At 45.0% G+C, this 26227-nt stretch overlaps 1 protein-coding gene across 2 annotated transcripts in view; it reads right to left on the reverse strand.

Annotated features, from left to right (window-relative positions):
• TMEM181 (transmembrane protein 181) overlaps positions 1-13533 on the reverse strand; it is a 48093-nt gene extending 34560 nt beyond the window's left edge. For both annotated transcript variants that reach the window (XM_026649730.2, XM_026649731.2), the window contains exons 1-3: positions 13460-13533; positions 5134-5237; positions 637-689 (exon numbers count right to left, since the gene is read on the reverse strand). In XM_026649730.2, the coding sequence (XP_026505515.1) occupies positions 637-689; positions 5134-5237; positions 13460-13467 (165 nt within the window). In that variant the 5' untranslated portion in view covers positions 13468-13533. The remainder of the gene's footprint in view (positions 1-636; positions 690-5133; positions 5238-13459) is intronic.
• Positions 13534-26227: the final 12694 nt, after the last annotated feature.

The following is a 26227-nucleotide window of genomic DNA, read 5'->3' on the forward strand; positions in this document are numbered from 1 at the left end:
GGGGGGGGGGGGGGGGGGGGGGGGGCGGAGAAGGCTCCCTACCCGGTTCCTGAGCTCCACTTGCTGCCTCCGCTCCACCCCAAGCCCCAGTTCTACAGCTCCCATTGGCCGGGAATCACAGCCAAAGGGAGCTGCAGGGTGGTGCTTGCCAGCAGAGGCAGCACATGGAGCTAGGAGCTGGGGGGGGAGCCCCCCCCTCCAGGTAAGCACTGCTCAGCACCCCAATCCAAAGCCCTGAGCACCCCCACACCCAAACTCTTGCTGCTGGGGGTGTGTGGGGGGGAGCAGAGACTGCTCCAGCAGCAGCCGCTGCGCCTGGCCCAGGGGCTGCCCAAGCTGCCCCCGGGCCAGGCCCACCAGCCACTGCACAAGTCATGGAGGTCACAGAATCCATGACCTCCGTGACAAACACGGAGCTTTACTCATGAGGCAGCATAAAGCACTAATCCGAGAAAATTTAGCCAGTAAATTCTGAATTCTCGTGCAAGTTGGAAAGCACGACACACAGATATATCAAAATATAATTTTTCATTTAAAATCTTACTTCTTAAGCAGGTGTGTAAATTAATAAAATACTTTTTAACAAATAAAGTCATCAGTGCCTGCCATGTAACAACAATATAATGTAGTTCTTACCTTTAAGTTATTCAATTTAGCTGTTACTGCAGTGGATTCAATTACACTAGGACCTAAATGATAGTCAAAAGGAGAGAAGACAGTACTGAAGTAAATCCATAAATAATGACATCATAGTAAGACAATTATACAAGTCTGAAGTATCTTTAATCTCAGGATTCAAAGCACTTTGCAAATATTAGTTAAGCAATACCCCAGTGAAGCAGGCAAATATTACACCAGGTTATAGATGTGTAAACTGAGGGGCAAGTCCCTTGATAGCTATGCAAGGCCACTCAACAATTAAGTAGCAGAACAAGGACTACAAGTCAGGAGTGCCAAGTCCCAGATCCCTACTCTACCACATGCTACAAATGCATTCAAATAAGACACTAGATATTTCCTTACAACTAATTTTTTTTTTTTTTTTTTTTTTACAATCCTATTAAAAATTCACAGCCCACCCCAACTAAAATTGACTCTGCTATGTTTGTGATTAATAAATTATTTGTAACTGTCCAATAAAGACTGGTGCTGTGGTAAATACTTGTGTCTAGAGGTAGAAGTGAGGAGGCATTATTAGGGAAGAGAGATCTATTGAAGTTGCCCTACAGCATTAGAGTACCCAGTGCACCATTTGCATGCCTTGTGGTTACAGTAATGATCATTAGTGGAATGAGTGTTGGATTTTGACCATCTTGGCCCGTTGAAGGGAATTACCTATGTTTGTGTCTAGGTTACATATAATTAAGGCTAAGATTTTTAGTAAAAGTCACAGACAATAAACAAAAATTCATGGAAGCCGTGACCTGTCTGTGACTTTTGCTGCTGCAGCTCCATGGTTTCTCCCACCACTGTGTGGCTGGGAGCTGTGGGGTTCCCCCTCTGCATCCATGGGAGCTAGAAACTGCAGGGTGATCATATTTCCCAAAGAGAAAATGGGAAACCCCCAGCCACTCGCCTGAGGTGGTTCCCCCAACCTGCGCACAAGGCTGTCTCCTGTTGCTGGAACCCTGAGGAGGGCCCCCTCAGGAGTCTGTCACCTGTCGCTGGAACCCTGCCAGGGCCCCACTGGCTGCCAGCTCCAGAGTCCCGCAGCCCCTGGCACTGAAGCAAGCAGAGAATGTCACAGAGGTCTCTGGAAGTCACGGATTCCGTGACTTTCATGACCTCCATGACGTAAACGTAACCTTACATAAATTGATCCTTATACACATAAAAAATGTGAATGGTTTTATCGAGGTTCTACTGCAGATATGGATGTTGTTTTCAACAAGTGACATTTAAATTGATTTGTTAAAGCAGCAGACTGAATGGCTCTTCTAGTCATGGAACTAAAGAATAATGAACAAACTATTATACACTCAGCCTCACAGAAACAGTGAAAATGAACCTTTACAGAATTAAGGAGAACTTAGGTAGGTGAGCAGAAAAACTGTACCAGCACAGAAAACAAGCTCAGCATCTTCATAGGCCAACTTGCATCTCTTCTGCATTCTTTACTCCCCAGAACTAGCACGAAAGAACCATGAAAAGGGGAGGAGAATGGATGCCTCTTAGAGACAACAGATCTGAACCAGGTCCTGGGTTACAAAGATCAGAGCAGCAGACATCTTTAATTAAAGGAACGCCTGCTCTCACGTAGGAATAAGGCTCCTACTCAGTTCCCAGTACTGCAGGTAAACACACTAGATGTGTGGAATAGAATGTACAAGTGAGAGACAGCAGACATACCCTCAAGTCCCTCCCACCACATCCCCTCTTGCTTCTTTCAGTCTGCTCAGTTTTTGTGTGTGTGTGTGTGTGTGTGTGTGTGTGTGTGTGATATTCACTAATGTCATACAACTTTAACTAGTGAGCACTGCACTGTGCATACCCCTCCCCCATATAGAGAACATGGGGTTGTTAATAATGGAGTAAAACAAATCTAGTGCTACCAACTAGTGAAAAAAATATATCACAATCTTAAGGGCCCATAATGCTGTATATTCTCTTTTCACAGGTAGGTATTCACACAAGTATCTAAGTGTTTGTTATGACCAGCATGTGAACTATGGGTCTTATAATCAAGAATAGTATTTTTCTGGTGCACTTTGAAAAAATAGTTGGGGGCTTACCAAGAATTTACAATCCTCCCTCCCCCCCAAGTATTTTCTCCCCAGTTTCCCTTAAACAACAAACTGAAATGTTTCCTTGCTTAAAAGAAAGGGGGGAAAAAAACTCTTACAGACAGACCAGGTTTTTTCTGTAGGTTTGCTCAGGAATGTGCAGCTAGGTGTTTAGTTTTTAAAACCAAAATGCACTCAGAAAGTACTTTTTAAAAGAATGATATGGACTCTGCAAGTGAGCATAATAAAAAGGTAGATCAAATGTTTTTCCTCACAAGGTCAAGTAAGTCCTTTTAAAAGCAAAAATCAATCAATATAATAATGAGTTGGGTCCATGCCCTGTCAACACACCTGGCTGCCAAAGCAATCTCATGAGGATAAGAATCCCACAGCACCACCAATTCCTGAAGAAAATCAAAGGTCGGACCACACTTCCAACAGGGTACAAAGAACCATGAATTCCTTACAACAGCAGAGTTACATGGGACAGGGGCATCCACATCATCAGAGCTACATGCAAGTAGATGCAATGCAACACACTAATAACAAAATTCCATACTGAGAACGGTCATTCATTAGGCCTGAACAGCTCAATTTTTTCACTTTTACGAGAGCATTGCTTTGCCCATTATTAGTCAAAGCCAGCTGTCACATGCCTGCAAGTCCCAATCAAGTAATTAGAATTGAATGTAGCACACATAACAGAAGAATATGGCCCAATTATTTAGCTGAGTCAGAAACAGCTCTAATGAAGCCATTCCCATTTCTTGCTTAATAGTTCATAAAAGATGTAATCTGAAAACTACATTCACAAAAAAATCACATTAAGGACCATGCATTGCCCTAATTTGCCCCCAGGCACCTCCCAGCAACGTCACTCTTATGTATGAAGATGATGGCAGTTAGTTTGGTTCTGAAATTTTAAGAGACAAACTAACAGCATCTAAGACGGTTCTATTTTATGGCTGATTTTTGCTCATTTATGCTACAGTTATTTTTTGTTCATTTTTTTAAAGCAGCTTTTGAGTGTGGCAAAGTTCAGCAGCACTGAACAGAAAAATGTTTCCATCTTCTTCATTTGCATGATGGCCAGAATGAATTTAGAATTCTTGTCTAGTATGTTACCAAAATAACACCATAACATATGATATAGATACCCCCGATCCTACTCTCAAGACCACCACCACCACTCCACAAGTGACCCTCAGCCTCCAAAATCCTGGAACATAACATGGCCCCCACAGAGTAACACAGACCTTCAGCCACATTTTAAACTGGAGACTCAGTTACTATTTATTAATGAAAAGCTGTTTGCCCACTTTACAGTATTATCAAAAATATTTTGCATTTCTATGTCACCTTCCATCCAATGCATTACAAACAATTAATTAATTCTCAACACCCTCATAGGGAAGCAGAGTATTATCCCCACCATTTTACAGATGGAAAGACTGAGGCAGAGAGAGGATAAAGTGTGATTCTAAGTAAAAAGCTACACCTTCTTATTCAAGAGATCTGCTCATGTGTACTCACTTACTATTGCAAAGTATTTACTACTGCCAGCTCTGCAGAAGGCACACCCCTCTGGAAGAATAAACTGGATTCTTTTCTGGCCTGTGCATCAGAACAATGCACAGTATTCTAATTACAGAGTCAGCTATTTTCCTTAGCTACACTTGCATAATCCTCACTGAAGGCAATAAGGTTTGACAGCTGTAACTAAGGGCATAATCTGAGACAACAGGGCTGCATTAGTATAAATGAGTGGTAAATTGTTTGTACTATTGAAGCTGTACAAGTTAAAGAATGCAGTTTGATTCTCAGATCTCAAGCTGAATTTGCAGTTGCAGGGCTGACAGTTACACACACACACACAAGTAAAAGGAGAGGCTTTCTATTTGTAAATTGAGCACATTTGAGATGGAGTCATTGAGACGGGAGGTGGAACACCACACGATGCCATTTTTCACAGAGCCACTTTGAGTAACATCACAGCCATGAATGGTACCCAGATTTCTAACACCCAGTCCTGTGTTTTAATCACCATACTTCCTCTTAATATGTTGCTTTTCTATCCCAAATGTATGCAGGTATTAGCCACCTGTAATCAGCAGACCAAGGCTTCTTAGACACATCAATCTTCCATTTAGCTAATCTTAAATGCACCATTTGCTTAATTAGCATCTACTTCAGTACAGAAACTGTACAACTAAGCAAGGAAATCTATTCAATACATATGTAAGAAAAAAACTGTAAACATCAGATGCAGACTTGTAGCTATGTACAGCTCCAGAGATCTCAAGGCACTAGCCTCATTAACACTGGAGCAAATCTGTGGAGAATAAGTTATTTACACAAGTTAAGGTATAGAAACAGCCATAGTTTTAAAAAAAGACAATAATAATCTTACCTGCAATTCCTATGAAGACTGTCAAACCAAAACAAATGAAGAATACAACAAAGACCAGAACAAAGTGTCGTTTGGACAGTGTATACAATCGCATTGGTGCTAACCTGCAGGAAGCAAAAGAAAGCCCAGAATTAGCACTCAGTAATGGCACTTGTAAAAAGAGACTGCATCAGCCAGTCCTCAATAATAAAAAAAATTAAAACAATTTCTGTGGCAATGTGGGAATACTAAGAAGAATCCATCAATGATGCACTTTTACAGAGCAAGCGTAACAGTTTCCTTCTAGCCACGCACACTCAGTATCGCCAACTCTCATGATTTTTTTTCTAAGTGGTTAGAGGTTGAAAATACTGCACACTAAAGAACGTGAAGTTTTTCTTGTTCTAGTACTTTAAACAGCAGTTACCATTCCTTTCATGCCAAAAGCATTTTCTGCTAGCCTAAGATCTAAGTGTGGGAAAGAGTCTCCTCCTTAACTCCTCCCAGACAGAAAAAAGTTCTATATTTGAGCTCAACTATCTGATATACAGACACACACAGGGTATTCTTAAGACCAACAGAAGTATTGGAGTGCGTCTGATGAAGTGGGCATTCACACACGAAAGCTTATGCTCCAATATGTCTGTTAGTCTTAAAGGTGCCACAGGACCCTCTGTTGCTTTTTACAGATTCAGACTAACACGGCTACCCCTCTGATACTTGACACAGGGTATTGTGAGGATACCATACTTCTAACCATAAGAGCGAAAGCTGATGCTGGTGACCTGTATCGCTTAACTGAGATACATGTATATAGTCAGCTTTCCACCCCTTTTGTATAAATATGATCCTGGAACTTCATCTATATAATGGGATGAGACAAACCCCAGACCTGGATGCTGCTAGATGTGTAGGTTCAGACTCTGGATTCAAATCTGATCTTTCCCAAAGTTTGAAGTGTTCAGCCCATTAGAAAGATGGGTTCAATCTGCAATTCAGATGTGTATTTTGATTCAGGCCCTATCTAGGGCTGCGTCCAGCTTAAGGATGCTCAGGCTTATGTACAGTATATGTGCACCGGCAACTACTTCTACAATTTGATCCAATATGCTAAGGAGATACTATTTGAATCAAAATTGTATGTAAGTGTTCATGTCAAGGAAACATGGATCACAGATTTGGGCTTAATAAATTTTAAGAATATTAAGGCACTTTAATCATGAGGAATACAGTATAAAAATACATTAAAGCAGAGGCTCTCAAACTGTGTTCTATGGACACCATTGGTCTACAAAGCACTTGCTGGAAAAGATGTCTTAACTCTTGCAATTCCAATTGTAATGCAGATACTGTATTTAATGAAATGCTTCTTTCTGAGGTGTGACGTTTTAAACAGCTGAAACTTATCTGCTCATTTTAGTTCACTCACAGGGAAAGCGAAGCATTAGTCAGGTTTAGAACAAAGATGTAGGTGTAAGGATGGATGCAAATGAGTCACTGTCCACACTGCAAGTTTGCACAAACTGGCTTTACGGGATTCTTGTGGTAGCACCTTGCACTGACAGTCCAAGGCCCGTTAAGTGTCTCTGTCTCTCCTGTTGCTGTGCAAAAGGTCTACAAAACAGGAGAAACTGACTGACTAGCTGACTATACAGGGAAAAGAGTGAAACTAACTATCCACAGGAAGTTGTCAAATGCACAAACAATAAAAGTACATAAGAAAAATATTTCTCTGACCTTTCAGATACATAAATCTTCACTTGCAAAAGTAGGCACAAGTTTCTTAGACAAGTGTGGTTTTTAAATTGACAATGTCCCTTTAAGTTTCTCATTTAAACTACATACAGTTTTTGCACTGATTTAACTTGACCAGTTTAGCTAAGTCAGAATAAATTTTTGTGTGGACACACTTATACTGGTTTAAAGCTGTTTATATGGGTGTATATTGCATTGATATGAATAGACTGACACAATGTTGTGCTATTTGTAATTTTCCAAGGGCTTTCAATTCTACAAATTGCCCAGAATTTCTTGCATAATTAGGAATGTCCTACATTGGATATTTCTTAGACTGTATTGGGCAATAAATAAACATGCATCATAACAGGTAGCTACTTAGACAGTTGTAGAATATCCTGAGGAATTTAATATCAGGATCACAGAAAACATTGTTTTATCATTTCTTCATATGCATACTTTTATCTCCTCATTTCAGCAGAGATTTCAAAGCATTTAACATGGACGCAAAATGCAGCTAAAACTAATGTTTTTCTGAGTATCCACAATCCTCAGGTAAAGTAACAAGACTCTTCACTCACAATATTCATGGAGCTGGCTTGACAACCGGGGACATGTAGGTCCTTTATTTACTCATAGGACAGAGATAATGTAGGCAACAACCGTGCATGTTTCCCCACCCTGCCCTGCAGAAACCACTTCTACAAATGATAGTTCAATTTTTATGTTCACTCATTATTAGATGGTGTCATAGGTGTACAAAGTATTTTACAGCTGAATAAGGCAACATGGGCTTTGCTGAGAAGAGAGGAACTTACAATCTTGTATTAAAAATACAAAAAAATGACAAAAGACTACTTGGGGAGAAAGAGGAACACAGCAAATACTGAGAAGGGGGATACTTCTCTTGGGGAGCATGGGGCATTAAGCATACAGTGTGAGCGGTTTTCACATCTTTCACCAATATATTTATTTAAAATAATTTAAACTTCCGTTACTGGTGAGTTATCACTGAAAGGCTTTGAAAATAAATGTTCTGTATGTAAGGAAGTATTTCAGTGAAGTGGGGCTGAAAGACAAGAAAGACTGTTCTAAGCAAAAGGGGAAGCATAGAAGAAGGCATGAAGATGAGAACGGAAGAAGGAAATAAAGGGAGCATGTACATGGGGACTTATGTGAAAGGAGTGAGATGAGGAGAAAATGAGAGCAGAAAAAGCAAGCAGAAAAAAGTTGTACAGAGCCTTGAATTCAGGATGAAGAAATGTGAGCAACATACAGACTCAATCATAGGCCTCTGATAATACATCTAAAAAGGGCATCAAACTGTGATGCAGAGACCTACATTGCTGCCAGTTCTCGTGATTTTATCACAAGTCTCACAATATTTTGTGTTTTTCTTTAAAGCTCCAGCTCCTGGGTCCTGTGACAAAAATAGAATGAAAGCTGATATTTGAATGTAAACTAAATTTCTAACCCTTATGGTTACAGAGAAGAGTTTAAAAATGTGAAGCCATAAAGATGCAAAACCAGAAGCAAACAAACAAACAATCCACTTTTTAAAAATCTCAGTATTTTTAAGCAGATGGAGCAGGTAATACTGCATCTGTTCACCACAAACTGAACATGACAACTAATTTCACAGAGGTTACCAAACAGTTATAATGATAATCTCTTTCAAATCTGACTCTCAGGCTGGGTCAGATTTGAAAGAGATGATCTGGAGGTGAGATGCTCTGTATTCCCATACCAATCTCCTGAGCTATTAAGTCTCCACACTGTCACGAACAAAGCTCGGAAACACCTGCTTTCTCACCAATGGCAAATGAAATTGTTCAGGAGAGTACAGCTGTAGCCAGTATTTTACCTGTCTAGATGCTTCATAAAGGGCAGACCACTGAACAAAACCCCTGTCTCCCACCAGGGGGGGCAGAGATCTACCAAGTCTGAGAATGGCGATTCCCATCTTTCAGAGCAGACAGGAACTTGCATGTTCAAGTAACAATGACACACCCAGAGGCCAAGCAAGGGAAGGGGAGCTCTATTTTTTTAATCATACACCTCCCAGTCAAAGCCTATAAAGAAAGATGCTCCCATACCCTTAAGGCCCAGGGGCAGCACACTGCAGGAAATGCTAAGGCACGCATGTCTATGCTGCCTTTCACCACAGCAACAGCCAGGGAGGGCTAATAGGAGATGCACACTTGGCTTTTCAGCAGAATGCTGAGCCTGGACCCAACTGCCCTCACCACCCACTTTCGTACTGGCCTTGGTTAGAAGCTGTTTGGTAAATTTGTTGACCACATACAATGAGATACTCTGTGCTTTTCTATTCACTTGTATCAGGTCCTCTTCCATTGTTTTTTTCTTGTCCCAGCTGGCAACATTATTAATCCATATACTTTAGAATTTCTCATTTTTCTAGATTCAGTCCACTTAGCCTTTGTAAACAAAATATGAACTTTGGACTATCCATTTCAATCACTTTTTCATTCCTTCCTTCTTTTAACAGTTTCAGTTCTCTCCAAATAAGAATAACTGGTCTTAATGGCTGTTTCATATACTAGAAGTATCACCATTGATTCTGAGCATGTTGCAAATAACAAAAACAGAATTTTACAAATGTACAAAAACATGCAGGTGGATAAAGGATAATAAAAAAATCAAACAGGGATTGGCAGCACACGTTAAATGAGGACATCAAAATCACAAAGGAGGAAACAGCTTTTGAAATGGTTGTATCTATCAGTGAGACGAAGTTAAAAAAAAGGCTGGGGAGGAGGAAAGGAAGTTATTAAAGTCTTGGTCACTAACAGAGACTATGGATATGTCTTCACTAGCAACGTTATAACAAGGCTGTGTAGTTGCGGCAGAGGGCTGGGAGAGAGCTCTCCCAGCGCTGTAAAAAAAACCCCACCCCCATGAGGGGAGTAGCTACCAGCACTGGGAGTACAGCTCCCAGCGCGGATGCACTGTCTACACTGCCACTTTGCAGCGCTCAGGGGTGTGTTTTTTCACACCCTGAGCGAGAAAGTTGCAGTGCTGTAAAGTGGCAGTGTAGACAAGGCCTGAGTTGAATAGCTAGGGCTGAAGGAAGAACTAAGGCCAATCAAGAATAGCTCAGAGTTAGATGAAGCAGAAGGACAAAAAGGAGCCTAGAAATGTGATAAAGTTAGATTGAGGCAACAAGGTAAATATCAAAGTCAGTATAAAGGTGCTTAATACTTGCCTAAACTGCCCACCATGAAACTAGTAGTGGATTTGGTATTATCATCTTGGGAGGAAACATTACCAATAATCTTTCCCATTCCATGAAAGCAGCTGTGATCTCACACTATTCCTGAATTAAAGTTTTCTGTCAATGTCCACAACTTGAGTAGTCTGAGGAAGGGATTTTAATATAATGATCCCTACTTACTTCCAGCAGGCCAACCTATCCTTGTTATCTGGTCACTGACAGATACAAGACTACACCAACTCTCCACCATCTCTCCTTTTCTGTGTTACTCTATTTTAGCTTCTAGAATAGAGAGTGATTCTTACGATTTGGCCAGTCAACAAAGGTTCTCTTAATATACTCAAATATTCCCAATAATTGATCTAAAAAATATAATTATCCAACTACGGCCAGTCACCAAGCCACTGAAAGTCTTGTCCCCAAGTTGCAGATCTCAATGGAAAATCCTAGATACTGTAATATGGTGATAGTGAATTTATGGATAATAATGCAGCAGGTTACATATAACAACATGCAACTGTCATTAAGATCAACCTGTCAGCCAAGTGGAGGGGAGGATATTTGAAAAACTTTGCAAGTTACGGGGCTCAAAATTATACTTTTCTGCATTGCCACAAAAGTAAGTATAATTTACTTTGGCTGCTTATTTTGTATATTCTGTGTGCTGGAGATCCAGAGGCCTTTGGTCATGGGACACCTTCTAAACATGTATTATCTAATAATAAACACTATCAACCAGCTCTGCAGACATTTGCTGTGAAGCTGCTGGAGCTCAAGTAGAGTCAGGCTATGTTAGTAGCTGAATAGTATTAACACACTAAGGAGTATCTACATGCTGACAGGAAGTGGTGTTGGCAATTCAGAAGTTTACATTGTGGAATTTAAATTAATGTTGAACTTACACCTAGCTCAGCACAGTGCTAGGAGACATTAGCTTTGGAGGTACCATTTTTCCTTTAAGGGGTAAAAACAGACATCCTAGCCACTTGTAAATCAATAACATTCTACAGCATTTTTCAAAAGAGTAGAAATAACAACTCCTCCTCAGCCAAATTCAAATTAACATAGTTACAGTCTACAATAATTTCTAGAACTTTAATTGAGTACAGGGTTCTTCACTTTCCCCCAAAACCATTGTGTAGTTTCTCTGCACTGTTAAATTGACATGTTCTAACCTAGAGTTGGCTGCACAAAAGTGGTAGGCAAAGTGACCCCTATATATATTTATTGCTAAATCTGTAAGAAACTTTAGGATGAAAGATATTAAATATATAAATGCAAGACAACAGTCTCCCCATAAGAGCTCCCCACTTAAACATGCAATTTGAATTTTTTTTCCAGAGAATAAATAATATGGAAGTCCTCTAGGAAAGGAAAAAGTGAATCCTTGACTAGGCAAGTTGGCTTGGTCTGCAAGTGTATGTTCAAATGGTGAATTTTAGAGACATTTTCCTGTACCACTGGATAAGTTAAAGACACACACACACACACACCAACATACAGTGGAGGGCACAGAAATACAGGAAGGGACAAAGTTCAGAATTAACCCTCTGGTGCCAAGACTCAGGATTTCCAGAAACTCTGTACTAATATAGTCGGTATTAGCATGACCTACATACGCTTTAGACCAGTGGTCACCAGTCGATCGCGATCGACTGGTCGATCCCAGAGCCTCTGCCAGTTGATTGCGATATCCATCCGCTAAAAGTTCGGCGGTGCAGCAGGGCTAAGGCAGGCTCCCCTCCGACTGCCCTGACCCCACACCGCTCCCAAAAGCGGCTGGCATGTCTCTGCGGTCCCAGAGGCGTGGGGGCAGCAGGTCTCCATGCGCTGCCCGCCCCCGCAGCTCTCATTGGCCATAGTTCCCAGCCAATGGGAGCTGCGGAGTCGGTGGTGGTGGTAGGATTTTTCACACCCCTGAGCGATAGTTATACTTATGTAAGTTTATAGCATAGACCTGGCCTGAAACACATAATGCAAAATCCTTCAACAAAGGAAAGAGACTTTCAACACTATGTTTATGTTATATGACTGTCAAAATCAAGACTTGTCTCCAAGTGAGTATTGCCAGGTTTGTATTAGAGGCAGTATAATGTTTAGCAATTCATGATTGTGACATTCCAAGTTTGCCTAAAGTAGCAAACATTCTACCCTTAATTCCCGAATAAAGTCTGCACACAGAAAACAGCATATGTAGGTAAACACAAAAAACAGAACCGCCCTAGAATTCAACAGCAAACTAACCTATAACTGCACATCTAATACATCTTCAAACACCTTGGCAGGCCCTTCAACCAAAGCAGCCTTTCTAAGAGATCCGCATTCACCTGGGCAGTGCTTCTCAGCAACCAGTCCGTGGACCAGCACCAGTCCCTGAGATCTCCCTGACACAGTTTAGGAAGGCAGCAAGCCAGTCCCTGGTATCAAAAAGGTTGAGAAACACTGGCCTCGAGGATCAAGTTACTATTTAATTAGAAGTTAGGTCCAATGCCTGATCTGATTTAGATGATGTTTCCTATAACTTTTCCTTTCATTTCTATCTAAAAACAGCCCCACACCAAAGGACACCCATCCAAGGCTCTGGACACCTTTGAAATACACTTAAAAACACAATGCTAAAGGGACAACAACTTAAATCGTCCAACACATCAGCTTTTCTCCTTCTCCCACCCAATCACACCTCCTCTCACTGCCAGTCAAGCAGGCCAACAGGACTTAAAACTTCTCCTCAACCGCACATCCCCACTGAACAAGAGCCGCCCCCACCCCAGATCGGAACAGCCTCTAGAGGATGCCTGGGGACACACATTCAGGAGGGTGCTCGCACTGAAGCAGGCAACGCGCTAAAGCAGCCTGTCCAAGGCTACACTCCTTGCCTACCCCACGGTCCCGGGGGGAGCCGGCTGGTCACTTTGCTTCCCCGTTACGTTCCCGCAGGAGCCAGCTGCGAGGCTGCTGACCGCTCTCCCGGGGTTACTGTCTCACACCGGGCGCCGGCAGCAGGGGTGGGCTGGGCGCGCGGGGGGGAAACACCACGGGGAGGGCCACAGAGCACAAGGCCAGCAGGGACCGTGGGGAACATTTACTCTGGCCTGCCGTAGGGCACAGGCCCTAGGACAGCCCTGCCCGAGTCCCCCACCCCCGTGTGTGTGTGTGTGTGGGGGGGGGCTCTGCGCAGGTCCGGGAGCGCTGCCTACCAGTGCAGCACGGGGAGGGTCATTCACGGGGAGCGGGGGGGGGGGATGACACAACACCTGGACCCAGCGCTCAGGGCAAGGACCAGGATGGGGGGATTGTGGGGGCGGGGAGAGGGACCGCCCCGCCTTGGGCACAGCCCGGAGCCCAAGACACCCCCACCCCGCGCCCCCCACTCACAGCTCCATTTCCGAGCCGCATGCGCACTGGTGGCACCTCCTCGCGTAACAGACTCGGGCGCGAGCCGCAGCCTCACAACCGTCCGTGGCAGAATCAGCAGCAGCCGCAGCGCTTCCGTATGCGTCATCCGCGGTTGGATGACAGAGCACGCCGGGATCTGTCACGTGACACGGAGACGTAAGAGCGCCACAGCCCCGAGACTCTTGCCCGACTCTTGTTGGGGGGGGAGAAAGGTCCTCCGTGCGCACCTGCTGGGGGAGTGAGGCGCGAGCGGGCTACGGGGGGCGAACGGGGACACGAAACTACACCCTGATTACTTCACGCCATCCATCCATGCTCCCCCCCCCCGGGACGCCAGCCTGGCCCGCCCATGTCACCGGCAATCAGCGAGCCCCGCCCCATCACCTCAGGGCCACGCCCGGTGTTGGCACCACTTGAACGAAAGGATAGGAAACCGGATCCACTTAACTCGCTGCCTCAGGCCTAGTTGGACTAGGGTGACCAGATAAGTGTGAAGTGTGAAAAATCAGGATGGGGAGGCGTGGTAGGGTTTCCAACTTTCTAATCACGGTGGCACAAAACCGAACACTGCGCCCCCCCCCCCCCCTCACTCTATCCCCCCGCCTCTGTCGCTTGCTCTCCCCAACCCCACTCACTCATTTTCACAGGGCTGGGGTGCAGGAGGGGTGAAGGCTCCGGCTGGGGGTGTGGTTTCCAGAGTGGGGCCAGGGATGAGGGGTTCAGAGTGCGTGAGGGGTCTCAGGGGTGGGGGGTTGGGGTACAGGAGACGGTGTAGGGAGAGGGCTTCAGGCAGTGCATACCTCAGGGGGGCTCCCCAGAAGCGATATGTCCCTTGGCTCCTAGGTGTAGGGGCGGCTCCGTGTGGTGAGTACTGCCTCTGCACGCAGGCACCACCCCCGCAGCTCTCATTGGCCGCAGTTCCTGGCCAATGGGAGCTGCGGAGCCAGCGTTCAGGGCAGCACGCAGAGCCCCCCTGCCCGTCCCTCTGCCTAGGAGTGGAGGGACATGTTGCTGCTTCTGGGGAGCCACGCAGAGCCAGGTAAGGAGCCTACCAGCCATGCCAACCGGACTTTTAACGGCCCAGTCACCAGTGCTGACCAGAGCCACCAGGCTCCCTTTTCGACTGGGCATTCCGGTCAAAAATCGGACACCTGGCAACGCTCAAGTGGGGGTAATAGGCACCCATATAAGACAAAGCCCAAATATTGGGACTGTCCCTATAAAATTGGGACATTTGGTCACCCTAGTGTGGCCGCGGCTCCACCCGCACCCAGGGGCTCCAGGCACAGAAGGGCAGGTCCCTGTTTACCTGCAACCATGCCCATTGCTTCCCTGCCGCCTCCTCCACCATGTGCCCGCACACAGCCGCCTCCTGGACATGGCTCCAGCCCCCTGCAGTGCCGGGACTTGCGCCGCCCCGCCCTCAGCTGCTGTGACTCGCGCCATGGCCTCGGGGCCACACTCAGCCTTGGTACTGTGGCAGCCCCTAGAGCCGCAGCCAGGCTGGGCCCCTGGTGTCCACACAGTGCGAGCAGCAGCACGACTCAGGGGCATGCGGCAGAACAGGGCTGCAGAGCGAGGGGCACAGAGACAGGCCAGCATTGAGAGCAGCACCCGTGGGCTCAGCGGCAGCACACACAGCTCAACCCATCCCAGGGCGGGTACTTCCACTGTCTATGTGTGCCTGGGGTACCAGGCATGGTGGTGGGGGTTGCATACATTAGCATTAATGATCAAGGGATACTCTCCTCTTCTAGCAGCTGTCAGGGGGCCAACAGCATCCCATCAGTAATGCTGACCTACCAGCAGGAGCAAGTGCTGGGCTTGTCTACACTTACAGCACTGCAGATTTTCCACACCCCTGAGCAACATAGTTCTATGCTACAAACTTATGTTGGTATGTCACGGCCAAGCCTCAAACTGTAACTCCAGAACAAAGCTGAGGACAGACCTACACTTAAAGCTGCAGCAATGAAGCTGCGCAGCGTTAGCGCAGATGCTACTATGCCCATGAGGGAGCTTCTTCCCTCAGCGTAGTTAATCCACCTCCAGGAGAAGCCCTCCCGTCAACCTAGTGCTGATTACATCGGGGGTTAGGTCAGTATAACTGCGTGGCCCAGGGATGTGAAAAATTCACATAACTCACATACCTGAGCTATGTAGTTATACTAATGTAAGTTTGTAGTGTAGACCTGGCTTATAGTGATATCTATATATTCTCAGCCGTGGTCTGCACTACAAACTTATGTCAGTATAATTATGTCGCTCAGGGCTGTGGAAAATCGACACCCTTGAGTGATCCAGTTATACTACCCTAACTTCTGCTGTAGACAGCGCTATGTTGACAGGAGGGCTTTGCCCCTTGACATAGGTACTCCACCTCCCCGAGAAGCGGTAGCTATGTCGACGGGAGAAGCTCTCCTGTCAGTATAGGTAGCATCTTTGCTAAGCACTAGAGCATGCAGCTGTAGCACTGTAAGCATAGACAAGTCCTTAAGCATGTTAAGTAAACATAACCACAAGGGAAGCAAATAAACATTTGCAGTACAGGAGAAGGTGTATTGGTCTGTTAGTTGACCTCCAAGATTTCCCCCTCTCAGCTCATGATCCTATTTTAAACTGTTAACTGCACAGAGTAATGACATTTTAGAATAAAACAATAGGACTGTTTAAAGTACTAGCTCAAACAGAATTCTTAACATTTATATTTCCACATGTATGTTCCTAATTATCTCTGCTCCAGTGTTATTTTAAAAATAGGTTAGAAGAGAATAGTTTAGCCATTATTAAATATGTAGGGCTTGACTCAGCATTGTGTTACTCCAGGCTCATACCAGTGGAAATCCATTGATTTTTATGGAGTTACATCACCTGACAACTGGAGTAATACAATGCTGATTTAGATCTGTGGTATCTATAAAAACACTAGAAAAGGTTTAGCTGTTTAAGAGCCTGAGCTTGCCTCAGTGAAGTCAGTGGAAAGTCAACGGCCTTTGAGCTTAAGCCTCATGTCTCACAAGGCACCTGAGGCATGTCAGTAGTAATATCTAAGAGCTCACTGCTTAGATGGTTTGTTAGTGTCAGACCCAAGTAGAGGAGTGACATCAATGGGAATTGGATCAAGACCTGGCATTCTGCACACTTTGATGTTATATAACTTACTTAAAACACCACATGCCTCTTTTTATCATACTCCCTACACTGCTATGCACTATATGTTAGAAAGTTGCCAACGCTGTTCTACAGGACAAAGAGCTTCTTGTAACTGCTCTAAATTCTGCTCCAGGAACTGGCTGCTGGAGGCACTGCAGAGTGATGCAAGCTGAGCCTACCACCTCTCCAGAATTAAGAGTGTCACATATATGACACTCTAAGCCTCCTCTAGCTTTTGAAATTGCTCCTGCACTTGGATCTGCCAGGAGCTAAGCCAGCAGACGGACCCCTTATAGTTACACCTTTCTGAAGCTACTTTGCTTCTTAAAAAATTTTTTTTATTGAAGCAAGTACCAAAGTAACATCAGGGATTCCTACTACATCTGGCAGTACTGATTTTACAGACTAAAGCCCCAATTCTGCAAATAATCATGTGCCTATTTCATTTATATGAGTAGTCCTCTTTCCCAGATGCACCAAACGGAACAACTGAGGATTGAATCACTTGTGTTTAAATGATATGAGACATTCCTACCTCTCCAGGATCTTGACAGTACTCCAAGACCTTAAGGGTACATCTACGCAGCAAAGCAAAAACTCATGGCATCAAGTCTCAGAGCGCAGTCTACAGACTTGGGCTCGCACTACGGCACTAAAAATAGCAGTGTAGACATTCAAGCTCTGGCTGAAGCTCAGGTTTTGAAACCTAAGGAGAGGGGGTGAGCGTCAGAGCCTGAACTCCAGCCCGAGTCCAAACATCTACACTGCTATTTTTAGTGCAATAGCACCCGCCTGTGTCTGTAGGCCAGGCTCTGAGACTTGCTGTTGCGGGTTTCTGCTTGCCATATAGATGTACCCTAACTGGCTAGCAAATTAAAGACTAGAAGTAAAATCCTGATCCTGTAGAAAACAATGGAAGTTTTGCCATTTAAGCAAATGTGGCCAGGACTGGAAGTTAAAACCAGGTCTCCCATATGGCACTATAGAATACTAGTCAATGAGAGTTGCCCACGCACACCTCTTTTACATTAAGGTAACTGAGTGCAGGCTAGGTGACAAAGTACATTAAATACACTTGCTTTTCTACTGTAAAAATCTGGGTTTGAAACTGGCTGGGGCCACAAGTAAAATGAGTTTGATGATCTCATTCTGGTTGCCAGGGGACATTTTCCATATCACAAAATTACACAGCAATCTAACATCATAGGCTTTGTGTTTTCAGGAGAGGCACAGAACTGAAGTCTTGAAGGTCAGGACAGAGATATATTGAACGAGTAATGTAATGGAGCCTTCATCAAACTTGCCCACACTTGCTATAGCCCAGATGAGATTCCTTAGACCTGGCAGGATAAGATTTACCTACCATCTTTTGAGTCAGATTCTGTATGATCTTTATCTGCTGCTGCAAACTGGCTCTGAACACACCTGTTGAGTTTTGCCTATCAGCTTTCAGGTAGCATCCACTTGTATTTCTGGTGAAAGTTAGGGATTAATGGCACGAGCTATTGCATTAAAATTAACCATATATTTAGAAAGCAAAAAGCCAGGTGTTTTTGAGGTTGAATCAAACCTATTCATCTAAGGCAGGGGTGAGCAAACTTTTTGGGCCGAGGGCCACATCGGGATTCTGAAACTGTATGGAGGGCCGGGTAGGGAAGGCTGTGCCTTCCCAAACAGCCTGGCCCCTGCCCCCTATCTGCCCCCTCCCACTTCCCGCCCCCCTCATAACCCCTGACCCATCCAACCCCCCCCCGCTCCCTGTCCCCTGACTGCCCCAACCCCTATCCACCCCCCCATCCCCCGGCAGGCCCCCCAGAACTCCCACGCCTATCCAACCCCCCCTGTTCCCAGTCCCCTGACCGCCCCCCACCCAGAACCTCCGCCCCATCCAACTCCCCCTGCTCCCTGCCCCCTGGGACTCCCTGCCCCCTTACTATGCCGCTCAGAGCAGCAGGAGCTCACAGCCATGCCACCGCGTTTCCCAGCAGGACCAGCAGACCAGAGTGCTGGCAGCGCAGCAATCTGAGGCTGCGGGGAACAGGGGACAGCAGAGGAGGGGCCGGGGGCTAGTGTCCCCGGCCGGAAGCTCAGGGGCCTGGCAGGACAGTCCCGCAGGCCAGATGTGGCCTGCGGGCCATAGTTTGCCCACCTCTGATCTAAGGTATAAGGACTGACACATCTTATATTTTGAGTCTTTGTGTGTTGAGTTCATGGATGCATCACTTCACCTTAGAGACAGCATCCTGTTTTTTTAATGAGTTTTGAATAGCTCTTTCAACAGAAAAATAATGTCAACATTGTTGTCACATTGGGACCACCTTCAGTGTACAGGAGGTGAAAATGTTTTTAATGTGCCATGTTACAGAGAATCTAGTCAGATTACAAGTAGTTGCAAATTAAAGCCTATCTAGTAAGCTATTGCTTTAAACACACTACTTAAAATATAACAATATTGCATATACTATTGCTTTATGAACAATCATTTGCACAAATGTCAATGCTTATCTGTTGAGTCTTCTGAGAGACTGGACAGCAAAGGCTGTCAAAGACCCACTGAGCAGGCAGAAAGGCATGGGGGTAGATAGTTTATCAAGTCCCTAAACTCACCCTATGTTTCGTACTACTCTTTGCTTTTAATAATAGCAAGTATCTAGTAATATATTAATAAAATGTCAAGGCTGCTACTAATTATAGACATGAGAAACCTGCTATGCCAGGATAAAGTTCAAAGTACTCCCCAGCTTTGAGGTTTATCATCTACATAGGATAGATCATCTCAGGATGAACCCCGTGCATTACACCAAGAATTCATAGATGGTTCAGGCAGCACAAGCCAATGTATAATAAAGGTTTATCACATCTTTTAAACAAGCCCAGTACTTCCAGTGCCAGTTTACTTACATGGTGTAGTGTTTATGTTGTGGTCATCCTTTAATTTCACTTATCATTGATAGCATTATATATTAAGTTGTCTGCCTGTGTGATTTAGAATATTATTACAGACATGTGGGACCCAGTTCATCCCTACTGTAACTCCACTGAACTCAGTGGAAATATACCAGGGATGAATTTGGCCAATGATGTCGATATTTGTACAGGCAATTAGAACTATGATTTATGGCATTGTTGATGATTTAGTTGTCTTCTGCTGTTGTTATAGTTTTGAATACAATTAAAAGAAGTGATATAATTTTACCCAGAATAAGTATTTGGGAATACAAAATAAGTGAGGGAACACATTTGTGAATTTTAATGGACAAAAATAGATAGTCCGGGACACAGAATAAGGACCTGAGGACTCAGAATGATCTAGGAGATTATTTCTGACCCAGAATAGGCCTTTGTTGGGATGGCACTGCTAAATAACACTTTGAAGCAACTAGGTCAGGAATATGCAGCCTTGCAGCTCCCACTCCCTTTGAGGTTTTTCAACAAGTCCTTCTACCTTGGAGATGAGAAAGTGATGGAACAATATGTTTACGATATCTGTGAGCATTTTTACTGTGTTGGGAAGAGAAGCTCCAGAGTCATAGCTTTTACGATTCATTTACGTACACCTTCAGTATCTCACAAACATTAACTGATTTATCCTTGCAATACCCCTGAGAGACGGGGAAATGTTACTGTCATTTTATAGAAGGGGATAAGGCACAGACAGATTAAGTGACTTGCTCAAGGTCACACAAGAAGTATGTGGCATAGCAGGGAATCCAGCCCAGCCACCTTTACTTTGAGAAGTTCTAGCACCTCCACGCTTTGGAATAGGGACTTGAAATTTGCAAGGGGGGAGCCTTTTTGTCATAGATGAGCCTAACCTTATTCTCAAAAACAGCTGAATCATTTTGACTGAGATTTTCCCAAATGGTTGAAATTTGGCAAGTTATAAGCAACTGAAAATAGGTTCTTATACTGGGAAGTGTTGCACAACTTTAACAATAGGCAGTGGTCCAAGTCGAACTATAATTCATTCTTTATTTCATTACACATACAAGAGACATTTTACATTAAGTAAAATAATGAATGAACTACAACTGTCACATACGAGCCTACTGCTTTTTGATGGACAGAATGATGTCTTATTTAAAAGAGAAAAAATATTGCAGTCTCACTGTAGGTCATTTATCTTAATCTCTGGGTATTAATACAAAGCTCAGCATTGGGAGAGCACTTCGAATACAGAACTTCTCTTTATAAGCTGGTTAGCCAATAATGATGTGTGCATGTCGCCTAGAATTATTGATTTTCAGTAGTATCAAGCCAAATGCTGCTTTTAGTTATAGATCTGCTGTGACATCAGTGGAGTTGCATAATTTGGCCGCTACACTACCATTTGAAGCATGGTGGTTCTGCCATTTCCTCCAAACAGCCATGCAAGTTAACTTATAAATTCCCTTCCAAAATTTAGTCATGAAAGTTGAGATTTTCAAAACCATCTAGGGGATTTAGCTGTTCAACACCCACTGAAATTAATAGAAGTTCTGTTGTTAGGCTAGATCTCCTAGTTGGCTTTGAACATAGAAAATCTCAACCATTGTGTAAGTGGGCACAAATGTAGAGCCTCTACTAAATCCCCAGTGCATCACGGGAAGGCTTAAAGCTGCCTTTAGGCAGCAGCAGAGGGTCCTCCTAGTATAGGGAAATCTTCAACTACCAGCTGTACATCAGTTGCTCTGCTCCTGCCTCCCTACCTGTCATCAGAGGTATTCCAAGGTCAAGAAGGAGCATGCCAGGGTGAAAGGGGGGAGTGGCTTCTTGAGAGCCATTATTCATTGGCATCAGTTAGAGCAACCCTAAAGCTGCTTTAACCTGTGTGGAGGCCAGTATGGCTAACATCAGTCTCCAAGATTGAGAAGAATTAAACATGATGGTAAGCCACCAATCTTCTCCCCCTTCCCCCAGTGCACTGAGCATTCTCTGACAAACCTGGCCCTAGGTATACTAGGTCTCTATAAATACCATGAGTGGTGATACTAATTATATTATTTACAATATTATTAAGTATCACATACATGGTGCTTTACAAGCATATAGTAAAATGCATTGCTTGCCCTCAAGCGCTTCCAGTCTAGACACAGCTGTAACTTCATTGCCCTACGAGGTGGCTGATTGTTTTGTCTCCACCCCAGTATGGTGCAAGTGACTTAAGTCACAGTGGTCATTGGCTCCATGCAGTTGCACAATCAAAATACATATTAGTTGGGCAAAACTAACTTGCTAACATTTACATTTTTAGCCCAATGCAGCATGATATAGAAACCTAGGCTTAAGACTTCTGAATTCCCCCACCCCCGCAGTTAGTCTGGGGGGCAAGAGTTTCATGAAAGTTCGTTGAGCGAGCTGTATCTAAAGAAACTAAAAGAGAAAAGTGCCATGCACAATGGACTGCTAGATATATAGTGGATAAAAACAGCATATGTAAACCTAGTGGTTCAGCAATAAATGTAACAATACTTAGCCCAAGTCATCCATAGATCTCAACATCCTTTGCAGAGGAGACAAAGTATAATTATCCATATTTTACAGATGGGGAAACAGACACAGATGGGGTAAAGTCACACAGTAGGTCAGTGACAGAGCCAGGTCCTTAGTGCAGTGCCATGTACACTGGACCATGCTGCCTCCCCTTCCATATTTACCAAGTGGAATCTATTTCTATGTGGAAGATTTGAAATTGACAGGTATTCTTGATCTGCAGGCTTATGTGGCTAGGAGCCCTGAATGAACTAAAGCCCCAGCTTCCTCAGAGGCAATATACAGCTGTGTTATTCTAGAAGAGCTAATACCAGCAGAACCCACAGCATCATTCTTGATTCAAAAAGCTATTTCCCTGTCAACCACAAAGGTAACAGCATAACATTTTACATTTCTATAGCATCTTTCACCCCACTGGTTCTACAGCAAGTGCAAGTATTTACAGCTGCTATTGTCAGGAGATGATGGCACTGGAAAATGGCAGCCCAGAATTAACTCTACAACTACATTTGGGCCATTCCAATATAGTCTCTGCCATGTAGTATTGAAAGCCCCTTACTACATACCGTTGGTCAAAACGGGGTTAAAGAGAGTTTATATTGGAGAGCTGCTGTTTCCTACTGAAAACAAAGCAGCACAGCTGCTGCATGGATGCAGCCATCTCTCAGGCTCTATTCATATCACATGTTTGTTATCCCTAGGCCCAAATCCCCATGGTCTCATACATTCTATATTCATCTACCCCTTTGCAAATCAGACTGGTAGCTTTTTACAGCCACAATGTATTCACTTTGCACAAGTAAAAGTGACCACACAAGTTGCAAGACAGTGACCATCAGGAGCCCCATATCCAAAAACCTAGCAGAACCAGCAGTTGGAGCCTACATATAAGCACTATAATGCCGCAGACAACACTCTAACGTAACAATTATAGTGCTGACATGTTTGCCCCCCTTCCTCTGCCCCATTTCTAATGATTTCCCACAACCGGGCTTTGGAACAACAAGCCACTGTTTTGTTGGGGAAAAATGCAGCTATATTAAATCCTGCCAGGATACATCGATGGTGCCAAGTTATCAGACATTGGTACTGCTTTCAACAGCTCTGGCTGCTGTGGATGTAGTGACAATTTAAATATAATGGGCCAGATCCTTGGCTGGTGAAAATGGGTGCAGTACCACTGAAGTCAAAGGATCCATGCTGATTTACCCCCAGCTGAGGATCTGGTGCATTGTGTACAAATATTTAAATGGATGTAGTCACATACTGGGCTCAGATACAATAGGGATAAGCATAGGCTAGAAAGAGCTATTATATAATAGTTTATACTACTTAAAGCAGAGAAGCAGGTGATGGAACTTCTGCACAAAGGTTTTCCTAGAAAGCACTTTTCAAGGAGAGATAGACTAGTTCACAATAGTAGGGAACCTCTTTTATATTGTTCTGAGTGTTCAAGATCCTGGGAGGCTTGGATCCATCTTTCTGTGTTATGGAAATCTATGTCTAGGTTTTATTAGTGAGATTACAGCATTAGTAGTTTTAAACAAAAGCCAATTCTAGGTGGTTCTGGTTGATAGACTCTTACTGCAAATGGTTCTATATTAGGGGATGATTAATTTGTTTTGTGCTCAGTGAAAAAACCTGACCTAGGTTTCCCTCCCACAATTACCAAAGGTCCTTATCTGGTGTTTCCATGTCATGGAAAATAAATTATTCCACAGTAATCAAGGAAATAAAATGGCCTGGGATCTTTTTGAAAGGAAGGTAGAAGGAACTCATATACAGTAGAACCAGAGAGATCCCGGAGAGGCGACACCTTTCCTGTCAGCCTATTCACCCTATAGAATTGTAAGAGGATGAGCCTTTTTGCAAACCCCTCCCGATTTTCCAGTGCCCTATTTAAAATGGCCTTTTCTCCTTCAGCTGCCCGGACCAAACAGCCACTAAGCAATCTAGCCTAGGAGGTTGCCGCCGCCATGATTCCTGACTAAACAGCATCCAGCCCCATCAAATCTCAGCACAGATGAGGCAGCAGAGACCCGGCAACCTTCCTTCCTTAACACAGCCATGGTAGAGCCTGGCGCTCCGAAAAGCCCCTCTCCTCCTAGCCAAGCCGCCTGCAAACGGCCTTGCAGGCCAGCTGGCGGGGGGCGTGCACGTATTTAATCAGCTGAAGGCAATTGGGGATTGCTTTCGGGTTCCCCCGCTGAGCAGAACAAACACTCCCCGCCCCCGGAGGCTGCAGCTGAAAGCAGCTCTGTACGAGCCTGGCCGCCCCCGGAGCCCAGCCCCAGCCCCAGCCCCTCCGTGCTTCCCTGCGGGGGGTGGGCGCAGCGCTGGCCGCTCCCCAGCCCTTACCGGTAGTAGCGGTCATCCTTGTACGGGGTCAGGTCCTCTCTGATCTCCTTGTAGGTCTCCTTGACCCTGCGGCAGAAGCGCTTGAGCTCGCCGCAGAGCGGGGTCTCGAAGGCGGGGTAATCCGCGTCCATCCCGCCGCCGCTGCCTGCAGCCCCACGCCCAGCCCGCGACACCGGCGAGCCAGTCCCCCTGAGCGAGCGCCCTCCTGCTCCGGGGCCGAGGCGATGGGTGGCACTGCCGGCCGGGGGGAGGAGCTACGAGGCTGGGTCGTCCCGCTTCCCGCCTCACCCCCTCCTCACACGCGCTGCTGAGGTGAGTCAGTGGGGGCAGAGCTGCATTACCCCCGGCAGCCGGGAATCGTTCCCACCAGCGGGATCGTCCCCGCCGCGGTGCTCCCCCGGCTTGATGCCGCAGCCCCTGGGGGTGTTGCGAACAGGAGAGATGGCCGGACGCGCGAAGGGGGGTAGGAGTGGCCAGGGGAGTCTGAACAGGACCTGGGGAGATTTCAGCACCCTGGACAGATTCACTGGGGTGTTACTGGCTTTACAGAGCAGCTCGCCCAGTCCTCCACCCCAGTGGTTCCCAAACCTTTCACTGAAATGTCAAGTCTTGCCAACCCCCTCCTAAGAATGAATATTTCCAGGGATTTTCTTCTTTACCTGAGTATAAAATATAAAAGCAGTGATCTTGGAAATATAAAATTTGTTTTTATGACATGCTTATTACATACTATTAAGTATTTATCATTACATTATTTTTATTACATTATGAAAATGGCAACACTCACTTTCCTAGCTTGTATCACTTTGAATAAGCCTGTTATAAGACAAGGCTCCTATGTTTCATCAAGGAGTATCCGATGTGAAACAGCATGAAGGTATTTGAGAAGCCAACTCAAAGAGTTCCTCCTACACAAGCATTCAGGTCTTGAGCAGTCCAGGCAAACAATGCACATTACAACAAAGCTTAAAACTTGTTCTTCATAATAATTTTAAAAACAATACTAGCTGCCTATTTAATTTTTAAAACGGCAAAAAATATCCACCTCAGTTTCTATTTCTTATAAGGAGTCTTGAAGTTTAAATCTCCTCAGTGTGATAGATATGCTTGCTTTGAGCTGCTTAGCTCCGGGCTGCTGGCCCCAGGCTGCCCAGGATTCCTAGGGACAGCTCTGTCCGCCATTAGGGAATTTTTTCCTGAGAACCCCCTGTAACATTTCATGAACACGCAGGGGTTCCCAAACCCCAGTTTGGGAACCACTGCTCCAACCCAACATTTCTTTTCCCACTGACAGCTGTGAGAGGACAGCCCCTAGTGTTTTCGTATCTGTTCTGTGTTCCACCAAGATTATTTTAATCCCCACCCAGAGTATTAAACCTTAGCCTTAAAGTATCTAAGGAGGAGTAGATCTAAGTGTAAGGGGCTCCGGCAGCTGGGCCCGGGCAGGGATTTAAAGGGCCAGAGGCTCCGGCCACTGCGGGGAGCCCTGGGCCCTTTAAAGCGCCGCCCGAGCACCGCTGCCAGAGCTCCAGAGGTGATTTAAAGGGCCCAGGGCTCTCCGCAGCGGCTGGAGCCCCGGGCCCTTTAAATCTCCGGCAGCCGGGCTCGGGCGGTGATTTAAAGAGCCAGAGGCTCTGGCCACTGCGGGGAGCCCCGGGCCCTTTAAGTCCCTGCCCGAGCCCCGCTGCTGGAGCTCCAGCAGTGATTTAAAGGGCCCGGGTTCCCCACCACGACTGGAGCACCAGGCCCTTTAAATCACCGCCG

Source organism: Terrapene carolina, unplaced genomic scaffold, assembly GCF_002925995.2.
Source record: "Terrapene carolina triunguis isolate 2854851 unplaced genomic scaffold, T_m_triunguis-2.0 Scaffold85, whole genome shotgun sequence".
Taxonomy (NCBI): domain Eukaryota; kingdom Metazoa; phylum Chordata; order Testudines; family Emydidae; genus Terrapene; species Terrapene triunguis.